The 11,964-nt window shown below is 40.0% G+C and overlaps 2 protein-coding genes across 3 annotated transcripts; one reads left to right on the top strand and one right to left on the bottom strand.

The window, feature by feature from the left end:
* Positions 1–1,091: 1,091 nt before the first annotated feature.
* Positions 1,092–4,431, bottom strand: LOC311019374 (uncharacterized protein). 2 transcript variants are annotated; one of them, XM_084018737.1, is made up of 6 exons: positions 4,218–4,431; positions 3,126–3,152; positions 2,447–2,479; positions 2,305–2,340; positions 2,063–2,191; positions 1,092–1,974 (listed from the first exon to the last, which is right to left on the bottom strand). In XM_084018737.1, exons 1-6 carry the CDS (start codon positions 4,233–4,235, stop codon positions 1,888–1,890), a joined length of 330 nt encoding a protein of 109 aa, XP_083874863.1. In that variant the 5' UTR covers positions 4,236–4,431; the 3' UTR covers positions 1,092–1,887. The 2 variants fall into 2 exon arrangements, with proteins under 2 accessions (XP_083874863.1, XP_083874862.1); XM_084018736.1 differs by having other exon boundaries at positions 1,092–1,977; positions 4,218–4,412.
* Positions 4,432–4,851: 420 nt separating this feature from the next.
* On the top strand, positions 4,852–8,292 carry get1 (guided entry of tail-anchored proteins factor 1). The gene is made up of 5 exons (XM_084019805.1): positions 4,852–5,008; positions 5,633–5,798; positions 6,658–6,725; positions 6,947–7,061; positions 7,266–8,292. Exons 1-5 carry the CDS (start codon positions 4,919–4,921, stop codon positions 7,337–7,339), a joined length of 513 nt encoding a protein of 170 aa, XP_083875931.1. The 5' UTR covers positions 4,852–4,918; the 3' UTR covers positions 7,340–8,292.
* Positions 8,293–11,964: the final 3,672 nt, after the last annotated feature.

The following is an 11,964-nucleotide window of genomic DNA, read 5'->3' as shown; positions in this document are numbered from 1 at the left end:
TGTGGACTCTACTTGAGTTCTACTTTATGTTCATAGTCTTCTACAGTGGTGTGGTGGTAGTTGATGAGGTGGGTGTACTGCTAGGTAGATGGGTAGGTTACAGAGGAGGAAGTGGGTATACTCTCCCATATATTCCAGTGGCTTTCTGGCTGATAGGTGGGTATACTGTAAACCACCAGAAAAAGAAGTGGGTATACCCCGTATACCTGCGTATACCCTCCACTACACCACTGGTCTTCTACCGCTTCTACATTTTATATATAGTTTAAGTAGTTATTTTGCACACTCAGATCATTTATAAATTATATGATGTATTATTAAGATTATTGTCGGTTATGCTCTCAGTATGTAAACCAATCATAATGAACCCCAACTTTACCAGCTGCTAATGATACACATCATCCATCCATCGTCTACTACTGTATTCAGGGTGCCTACACATCAATGATTATAATCTGGTGATAAAATATCTATTATTCTGTAAGGGATATTCTGCATTATACTATGTGTTTTACCAAAATGCATATGTAGAATGTGATGCTTTCTGCGTCAGGTGTATATAAAATGGAAACTAAGACAAGAGCACCAGCAAGTTCTGCTTCAAGGTCTTCAAACAGGTTAATTTGGCCATGTTATTGGGACCACTTATGCATTAAGGGGACGGATCTGTAACGAGACGTCATATAGTTGGGAACCACTTAAGATTTAATTTACAACATAATAAAACAGAATGTTAGCTATATTGGTGCATGATGCGTCACTGAAAAGATCTGACACCGTAGCCTATTTTAGAAAAGAACCCCTTCATTCAGCCTTTACATATGCATTGCTAATTGGTGAGATTTGATCACAGGTTTACAAAGGACAAGCTTTATGCCCCTGAAAAAAATCATATAAGAATTACTAACGTCTTAGATTGAATCTTGAATAACCAACTGTGAAAATAAACAACTTCCCCTGGTCACCAGCTACACTGTATGGCAATTCATTTGAACAAATGCATATATGCAAGTCTCTGCTAGTTTCCTTATAAAGCACAACACTATATGCAATATATGTATTTCAATACACCATTGATAAGAAAGAAACACTTCAGAGGAATTCCCACTTTAATTGGCATTTCATACCATTCATAACAAAGAAAACACTTTTTTTTTTCTTTTTTAAAAAAAATTGAGGAAACTGTACATTGGAAGAGAAATCCCAAAACCGCAATGGATATATCCACAAATATGTGGGATATACATTTTGTTGACTGAGGTGAAAATACAGTAAATCCTAAAAAGGATAAACCGTGACATGTATGATTAGCTCTGTAATGCATTTTGTTTTAAGCACAGAGAGTATGGTTAATCTGTCCATCCTCAAATGTACCATCACTGACAGCATACAAGAAACAAAAAAAAAAAGTCCAGTACTAGTGAATATGATTAAAGTGAATGTTGTGAACAAGACTTACTTAGATATAGATCACAACTCTCAAACGTTCATCCTATTCCCTATCAATCACATAGTATTACAATGTATTAAATTCCAAAACAGTACAGGTTACAAAATCCCTCAAGACGCCTTGGGAATGTCTCAGGTAAACTCTCCCGGAGTTGAACATCAAATTCCTGATATAGGCATGACTTCATGTCATGCAGAAAACTACAACCTAAAGGCAAAATAAGAAGCCAGAGAGACAGAGAGGGGGGAAAAAAACAACACAATGGCCAAGAAGCCATGAAACTGAATGGAATTTGTAGTATTTCTAAAAATGCATTTCTGTAATCACATGCCTAAAAACATTACTGTCTTATGAAAATAGTAGATAAAAATATTCTCTGCATTGTACAAGAAACGAGGTACACGGAGCCCTGGCAAGTGAGTCTAGGGGTGTCACTACTACTCTGCTGCTTTATCTTCCTCCTCAGCCTTGTCCTCTGCCTCCTCCTCCTCCTCCTCTGCATCATCATCTGCTGCTGCTGCAGCCTGCTGAAGAATGGAGAAAATGTGTTTCATCATTACAGTTCTCTTTGAATGTTGCTATGGTGCAAATTTCACATGGCAAGTGCCGTACCTCCTCTGCTTTGTCCTCTCCATTTTCTGCTGGAACCTCTTCTTTCTCTACCTCGGGTTCTTCCTTCTTCTTCTCCTCTGGCTTGGCCTTTGCTGGAGCTTTGGCTGCCTTTTTGCTCTTGGGAGGTGCCTAGAATGTAAGAAACAAATCAAATGAAATCAAATGAAATGCACTAGTCATACATGCTTACAAGAGAGCTAAAAATGTTTTTGTTTTAAATGGATAAAGATGCCTACTTTTACCTTTTTCTTTTCTACCGGAGCCTCCGTCTGTAGTTGCTGCAACACAAACACATCATGCAATCATGTACAATGTTAGGCCAACAAAATAGGCATAGTAATAGTAGTAAGATATTGTTAAATTCATGGTCTTCATAGAACTTACCGCTGACAACCGCTGAGACTTTCTCTGTGGCCGCTGACGAACATAAAACAACAGGTAAGTTCGGTAATTTGAAGTATTAATACACAGAAACAAAGGCAGTGGTTCTCGACTGTGGAGAGTGCTGGAAGCACATGAGGGAAGTTATAACATATGTAAGACATAGGGAAATTTATTTAAGAAAAAGTTTAATAATTCTTCCAACTCCTTCAAATGCATCAACCACTGAACTACAATTACAACCAGGCTCAGGGTTGGCCAAAATGCTTATCAGATGTGTCCTTGGTGTGCATATTTAAATACTAGCACGTGCACATTATATACCTATCACATGGTGTTATTTACAAATTAGCTTGGTGAAGCTAATAAGCTTACATGCTTCCCTCTATGCAGAACTCAGCAGTGAATTATACACCTGACAGTGAGGAATAATCACCTATGACAACTAATGCTGCATAACAATGTTATACAGTCTTTTGGGCAATGGTGAAACATTCAAATGTGGGATTTGTAGAAAAAAATTGCGTTTATTTACACTTTGTTGCAAACAATTGTTGCCTTGTAAAAACGAACACTTTCTTTTTGTCTTGATGGAAATTAGAACAAAATGTACATTTGGGTGCAAGTTGGGGTGTCACCATTAGTTTTGGGTCATTTTGTGTGTGAATACTTGAACACTTACCTCTGTGCTTTCATCGTTGTTGGTAGCCTGAAAGAAAGAAAGAAAGAAAGAGAAATAAATTAAAAGGCCAGGATCAGCCATTCATGGTTGAGCTAATGTGGGTGTGTAACACATGTGGGGGGAGGGGCACCCCCGGGTCACAAAGAAATTATGCAATCCTGAAGCGGGGAGGGGAGCAATAACAGGTTCTCAAGTTAAAGATAAAGCAAGTTCTAATTTCTTTCCCGCCAAACACTGTTTCGTAGCATGAGACAGACATGTTTTTTGTTGGTGTTGTTGTTGAGTATGCATGGTCTCGTAGAGGAAGGAAGAGCCGCGGGAAGAGCCCTGTGGTGGTGGAGTTTTTATACAATCAAAGCTACCCGCTCCCCCAACACGACTGCACCTTAAAATTGTTGCATAAAAACACGGGCTTCAAAAACAAACCAGATGTGTCGCTGTCTTGGCGAGGACGTTCAGCCATGACACTCCGAAAGAAAAAAAAAAGGACCTCTAGGGTGACGCGCACCAGCTTTACAGTCTACGCGCTGGCAGAGGTCAAGAAAAAAACAGCGTGGGTTGCAAATACGCACGGAACAACTCGACGTAAAGCACACTAAATGCAAATAACATCTTACGACGATAAGTTCAAATGTGCAGACGCAATTACGCAAGAAATTTCCTTGAAATGGCAACCTGTTCATCGACGGTGGTTACACCCCTTTGTTTGATCTCAGCACGCACCGAAGACAAAAATATTACCAAACTACAGCCAGATACGGATTTGAGCGAATAAACCACAAAGCAGTTGCAATGGAGGAAACCGTGTATTTTTTTAGTGCGTGCGAGTGTGTGCGTGTGCAAACGTTTTCGATGAAAAAAAGCACGTCGCGCTGCACTAAGTAAAAAGGCGCCACTTCCCTGTGTGAACAGGGCAGGCACGACGGAGACGAGGCAGATTCGCATGCATGCGCACGGACGCGCCGCGACCATTTATAACGTTACGTTGTAGCGCAATCGGCGCGAAAACGATATATATCTTTTTCATCGAAATAGCAAAACGTTTAGTTAAATACGAGGCATTATCACACCGTGTAACGCGTGTCTACTTACTTTGGTTTTCCTTCCCATCGTTGCTGTTTTTGGATTGCGCAGCGAGTAGATAGAAGAACACTTTCACAGTTTTAAGGAAACGAAATGAAATGTGGGTCAGCTGTAACACCTCGGCTTACACCTCCAGAGCCGTCTGTAAACTCAACATACACGTCCGACCAGTACTAGAACTAGCTCAAACCGGATTGGATCCCCCTCTCTGTATATTTTATCCCTCATCCTACCAACCTAGCGGGGAGCGTGATCCCCCGCCCCTCGCTCCCACTGATTGGCTTCAGGGCCGAGGCAAAGCGTTTTTGAACCATAACATCTTACCTGTGTGGGCAGGATTTTGTGCCAATCAGTTGGCCCGAGCCAGCTCTCACTTTTTTCCCTTTATAATCACAGGCTGTTCCCACAGGGTGTCGGCAAGATTTTGGGGGAAAAATGCACGACGGCCATGTAAATGGTATGCGTTAGATAAGAATGTACGAACATAATGTCTAAACAACCAAAAATGTTTTCCCTCCTGTTTCATTTATTCCATCCCCCCACATTATTAACGCATTTGAAAGTCTGCACTACCAACACATTAAATACATTGGTTCATTGTTCTAAAGACGCCATTATCAACCCGAGCGGCCTAATTGTTATGTAACCGAGTACAGCGGCGGCGGCTCCATAGCTGCAACGAGGAGGTTGAACACTGAGGAGGAACAAACATGGCGTCTGGTTATGCGTGGCTCCTGGTGCTGGCCTCGGTTTTTCTGTGCAACCTCATGAAAGCACTCCTGCCAACCATATCCTCTTTCGTAAGTAGGCTTTTGGCGTATCTGTGAGTGTGTCTTGGAAGCTACACGCTATTAGCCACCAGTAGGCTAACTCGTGTAGAGTAAATATTTGTTGACTAGCTTAGCATACTTTAAGCTACGTGTGGACCTTGCTAGCTTGAAGCAACGTAGCTGGTTATGCTACAGTTAAAGGGGGGTTTAGCCAATATCATGGTGTAGTCGCTGCATATGCGGTACCACACAAGGGCACGGGATATTTTGTGCTCTATCATTGTAAAATGTATGGAGGCAATTGTGCTACTGCTAAGGAACGTTAGTGGTGAAGCTGGTGACGAGGCTCGGGTGATTATAATCACCTTTTGTAGTCTAGCAAGACCATTAAAGAACTGTGACAACACATCTGCATCCATAAACAATGGCCTCCAAAACAGTTAAACTAAACAGTGTCTATACTGTTTACATTATGTACATGCCTCGTTTGTTTTTCCTTTATTGGTGTACGTATGTTTTTCTATTTTTTACGTTTTTGAGTATATACATATATATGTTTTCCTTTGCACTGTAAGACGACATTGGGTGTCTTGAAATACGCCCTCAAATAAGATGAATTATTATTATTAATAGTCTTTTTTTTCTTCTTTCAAGCTCTCAAAAATGGTGCAGAAAGATGCAGAGCAAGAGAGCGAGATGAGGGCTGAAATCCAGGAGATGAAGAAGGAGCAGGTCTCCATCAGCATGATGGACGAGTTTGCTAGATATGCCAGATTGGAGCGCAAAATTAACAAGATGACAGACAAGCTGAAAACGCACGGTGAGAGATAAAAAAATGATTACCGTACCTGACATATACATATAATATACACAATATGACATGAGCCCCCGAAATAAAGTCCAATAATATAGCAACAGACTGCCTTTAAACAGAAACATCCTCCAACACTACAAACTCTGACTTCTATTTACATTTTGGTCAGATATATTGAACATAAGCTTTAGAAAAGTGAGCATTTGTAGCAGGGCAATTGTTTTGTATTGGTGTTCCTGTTATTAAGTCCACCCCATATATGTTCACAGCTTATGTTCTTTTGGAAACACGGGGGAATATGTGGTGATACGCTGTAATTTTTTACCGTAAAAGGCACACATTGTCACTTCCACACCTGTGTGTGTCTACCAAGGCAGATTCAAACATTAAAACAACCAACCACAGTAAGTGGCGGGAGGTTTTGGATAACACACTGAGTGTTCAATGGTAACAGCTGCTGCCTGTTACTGTCCTTCAACTTTAGGATTATCTTTTGCACAGACAGGAAGTGGCTTAAATCATCATTTCCAACAGCAGAGTAAAGGCTCTTTTTCAGATTATTTTTTCCTTGAGTGCACACTGACCGTTTTAAATCTGCCATGACCAAGCTACATAGCCCACGTTGTACTCGATATGACTTATTCGATTAATACAAGCAATCATTATTTTCTACCTTCTGACTATGATTTAAAATAGATATTGAGTCACTGTCTAAGTCTCAGAGTTTTTCTTTCAGTCATTCAAAGAATGTAGTTACCTCTCCAACACTGTTGTGAGTTTTCTCCTTTCCCATACAGAAGACCACACCACAAAAAAAGAAGAATGTATTGAGTCTAACAGCTGCGTTTTCCCTCACTTTTTGCAGTGAAATCAAGAACAGGGCAACAAGCCAAAATGAAGTGGATTGTGAACATCGTCTTTTACATACTGCAGGTTGGTGGACATTGTAAGAACATGCATTGATGCTTTTGGTTGTAGGTTCTAATATAATTAGGTCAGACAGATATGATACCAAACATCAATTCATGTTATTTCCCACAAGTTCTTTATTCTGACAATTTGGAAATGGAATGTAATGGTTTACATTGCTAGCATAAAGACGAGCTAATAGTCATTACTTATTTATACTTACATTTTTAAAATGTACTTATCAGGCCGCTGTGATGATCTCCTTGATATGGAAGTATTACTCTGATCCAGTGACGGTGGTCCCCAGTAAATGGATTGCCCCTGTGGAACGCCTCGTGGCCTTCCCAACGGGAGTTGCAGGTAATCAATTTGTTTTAAGTATTAGATAGAATAAAAGCAATTTATAACTATATATCATACAGATAGGGTGTAGTTTTCTGTGATACAATATAAATTGGTGTAAATTAATAATGACAATTTAATTTATTTTGTTTAGATTTGAATACTAATTCAAACACAATACTGATGTGTGGATCTAAATTGTAGTTTGCTGTTTCCCTTCAGGTGGAGTCGGGATCACATGCTGGCTGGTGGTTTGCAACAAAGTGGTTACACTGGGTCTCCATGCCTTCAGCTAGATATAAAAGCTGAATTAAATACACTGGTTCTCTAAATTATTGCTCAACACGTTGATGAAAGCCTTGTTTTTTGTTATTTTTCTCAGCTGCTTCAAGTCAACAAGTAAAAATGCAGTGCATTTTGCCATTTCATATTTCAACATAGTGTTTTCTTCTATTTTGTTTACATTATTTTGTATTTAATTTAATTGTGAGGCTATTTTGACTGTATTATTTCAAAACGTAATGGTTTGGAAATGTTGTAATGCCTTTTTAAAAAAAGAAAATAAAACAAAAGCAAAGCTTTTATCTATTGTAATGTTATGAATTGGGAATTCACAAGCAAAGGCGAGTCAGGTAGTTTTCCTTGAAGTAAAATCATAAACATTTAAACACAGTAGCTAGATCACAATTGACTGTTGCCATTTATTCATTGAAATACTGTTACTCCACCTCTGCTGGATTTCCCAACTGGTAGACAGAGTGCAGGTTCTCCAGGGTTGGTTTAAAGGTGTAATTGCGTCTGATTTTCGGGAGCTTGGATCCTTTTCTTTTGGGTGCAGTTGTATCTGAATACTTTTCTGAAACGTAGGACGTCTTGGTCTCATGAACCTCCATTATCAGCTCTTCTTCTAACACATATGGTGCCTCTCTTTGCTCAGCACAGTCTCCCTCAGTTTGATATTCTGGATGCTATTCTGAACTACTCTGCTCACTGGTGTCTGAAAAAAATATTGTAATAGTTTGTTCTAAATTTGCCCTTAATGATGTGCTTTTGTGTATCTCTTTGTATGTGTGTATTGCTTGGAAGGTCAGTTTGTCATTATATTATAGTATATGTAACATTAATTAAGGTGATTATCCTCATTTTGTTTGACAGTTGCAGAAACCTCTGTCCTTGGATTTCCTATTACCAAAGATTCCTGCACTGGACTGTAACGACACTGAAATGATAAACAGGCTTTATATAGATGTTGAACTAGTTTGTTAATAAAACAAATTAATAAATAACAAACTGACTATGAACTAGAAGTAAGTAAGTAAATGTATTCAAATGTTCTATTGTCACAACTACATTCATCATAAATAATAATTTAGTACTTTTCAAGCTGAACTACAAATTGCTTTGCGGATTAAAAGATCAGAAACCATGTCAGCTCCCCTTGTATGGCCTACAAAAAAAAATTCACAAAATATATGGAAGTGCATATAAAAATGTAATCAAAGGCAAATGAGTAGCCTGAGTTGTAAAAACCCTGAAAATACACCACAAACAAACAATGCTAATATAGGGAGACATCAGATATCTCATGTGCAGCTACAACCACAACAGTGTGGTTGAAATTTAAGTCTGGAAAATGCACCGAACTCCAATGTTTTAATGTTTTCTCAGCGTCATTGGAGACCAGCAAGCAGGGACGACACCATCAAAACACACACATTAAGCCCTCAGTATGGTTCACTAATGGGCAATTTTCTGTGGAAATATTGATCCAGACATCTTAACCAAATTCTCCAACAAATGTTTAGTCAGACATCAAATAGGATATGCGTTTGTCCGATGCCACCATCACTGAAGACAGAGCTTATACAATAAACAATACTGTATGTCAGGACTAGCACATAACCTTCTAATGGTTTAAAGAATAGTGCCTGATAAATGGCTCTACTCAACTTACTTGAATTTCCCTGTTTCGTTGATATAATTGCTGTTGCAGATAGCAGGGTGTCTTTCTTGCCGTGTTGATCTTTCTTTGTTCAGTGACTATTTGACGATTGAAAGAGGCTTGGCACAACTAGAATTTGTTCTTCCCAAGTCCTAAAATATAGCATTAAAGAGGAAGCAAAGGGAATGAAGTTATAAACAATTCCCGTTCTCATTTACATGCCATATGTGTTGGTGTTAAAATATAATCTGCCGTTATGGGCTGGACTAATGGGTGCTGCCAGAAGTTCTGGAGTGACACCGGACTCCCATGAGCATATCTGACTCCAACCAGTATCAATCACCATCCCACTCTCTTGCTACTCCATATCAGTATCCTTTTGTCCTTGTCCTCCAGCTCTGCAGAGGCCCTGGTCAGGCTGATGCTGAGGTTCTCCCTCTCAAGCAGGCCATGATGCTGGCTGAGCATATATAGTTGATGAAGACAAAAAAATAAAAAAAATAATTTCTGTTGTCTGTATAGCTGCTTTCCCAGATTTGGGTCCCGTGGAGGCCGCAAGACTTGGACCTCGTTGCTGTTGGTGAGGATCTGGAAAATCGGTTGCATTAGAAAGGAATAAAGAGAAAATCGCTGTAATTCAGGGAAATTATATAGCATTAATTGTAAAAACAGAAAAAAAAATGTCTGACTGCAGGAACCAATGAGCAACATTTTTTATTCGGATCTTAAATGGGAATATATGTAGGATGCACTACTATAAAATAAAAGTATTTAGCCTGTTTTCTGGGAATTATTTAAATCTGAGCAGTGGGAGCAAAGAGACAGAACCATCGAACCTAGGGGAGGCTGCTCTCAGTCTTGGAGGTGCTGCAGTGCCACCATGTGGCGATCCTGGACATTGGCAAGCATTTCTAGCAGACCTTGCTAGATATACTAGACTGTCCCAAAATGCATTGCGGCTCTTCTGACTTCTTCGATAATGGCGGACGAATGCGGCGGTCCTTGCGTCAGCCAGCCACAAACCTCGCACAAACGCAGGGCTCTCAAGTCACACACGCATTTCACCCTGTTAACACGCCACACCTTGCATTTCTCACACAGCGAAATACCAGGAAACCGCCACCAATTCTTTTAAAATGTGACAGCGCCTTGATTTGAGTGACGAGATGAGCTGGGTTGTTGATACTTGTTTGTGGGCTCTACGGTGGCTCGGAGTGGTAAAAAGCGTTTTGACTGATACGAAAAACGCAGAAAATAGAACCATAAAGTTTTTTGACGGACGAAAGTTTTGGAGTCTGTGTGCAAACATGATTGAAATAAATGTCTTTTTGTATGCTCTCTCTCTCTTTCTCTCTCACACACACACACACACTATCCCACTAGGGAGGGCAGATAAGCACCCCTTCACTAAGAAGAAATGTTGAATTCAATACATAGCCTAGTTCTATTTGTACAAATGTGTCTTTTATCAGATTAACAAGTTTGTATCTGCTTTACCTGTCCCCCACCCTCGCTGCCGTAACCTCAGCCAAAATCTCACTCTGAACTCCATCCTAAAATGTGGTTATAATTTACTAATGGTGATTAATAACACCGTGCACTGTTCGTTTAAGGGACGGATGAAGACACTCATTCGGTGGAGGGAAAGATGAGGAGGAAATGTACATTAAATGTAATTCTCATATGCAGGGCTTAAGTTCTACTACTCAATGATATGTTGAAAACCAGCGTATATGGATCGGAGATTTACTTCTACATCTACTACGTCTACTACATTGCATTGTGCTGTTACACTTTTCTGCATGTTTGTGCTGACCCCCTTCATATAGGATGTTTATTAAAGAACATGGGATGGAGGGAAGGTGGAGCCCGGATGAGCTAAGAAGAAGTGGGAGAACCTCATGCAGAAATAGCCTACATGGTGAGTTGGAAACAGTTTAAAGTATCGTTCTTGATGGAAACACAAAGTTGTATTTCTTCTAAATAAGCAAAGTCACTGCTGGGTAATATCTATAATGTGTTAAAACATCGGAGTATTAAGTTTATCCCATGTGGTACAGTATTACAGTACATATTATAGTTTGTGGCTAGTGGTGAATAGTTTAGCTAAACAATGACTATGAGAAGTGTTTGTATATGTTGTTTATAAAACTGAAGGTGTCAGCACTGAGGGAGGAGAGAGTGTTTGTTGTCATGGATGAGGTAATGGGGCAAAGACCTGCTATTACCCCACTACACCCCATCTCCTCAGCCATGATGCCAACCACTGCAGCAGGGGTGTGTCCTCCAGAGCAGGAGGGAAATAGACCTGCAGGCATAAATTGGAAGAGTCAACAATCTGTTTATACAGAACATCAGATAAAATCTTAAAACATTGTAAGAACTTATGTACAGCTTTAGTTGATAATACTTTATTTGCAGGGTTTGGTATTACTTATAAACTCCACCAATGATTAACAAAAATAAAACCTCAACAATAATCATGTTCCTGCAGTACAGGGATCCAGCCATTTGGAGCAGACACTGCAGCTGCGGGGATGTCCCAGGACTGCTGGTGTGGCTCGTTGGCTTTGTCGCAGTCATCCCCATCACCTCCTTGGAGCTATGTGGACATGGCACCCATCTATGCTGCCTGCCACTTTGCTGAACACTGGGAAACCAGACAGTTGCTGGAACCCAGCCCCAAATTCCTCCTGCTCTTCTCTATTGGGGAAGTGGACGAGTCTCCTGAAGACCCCCTGGAAAGATGGAAGTCCTTCCTTAAATCCCCTTCCCCAAAGTAGAGGCCCATCGGGGGAACATGAGGATTGACCTGCAGTCCGGCCCTCTGGCACCAACCTGAACAGAAAACACAATATATTACATTATTCTGAATGTTTTCATATTCATTTGTTGATAAACACTTATATCTTCTTATCTACACTTATTGCAGCCTGAATATATAACATGGATTATTCACAAATAGCCCACTCCTTGTTT

Source organism: Eutrigla gurnardus (assembly GCF_963514095.1).
Source record: "Eutrigla gurnardus genome assembly, chromosome: 10".
Taxonomy (NCBI): domain Eukaryota; kingdom Metazoa; phylum Chordata; class Actinopteri; order Perciformes; family Triglidae; genus Eutrigla; species Eutrigla gurnardus.
Note: the sequence above shows the minus strand (reverse complement) of the source record. Positions and strands in the feature narration are given on the sequence as shown.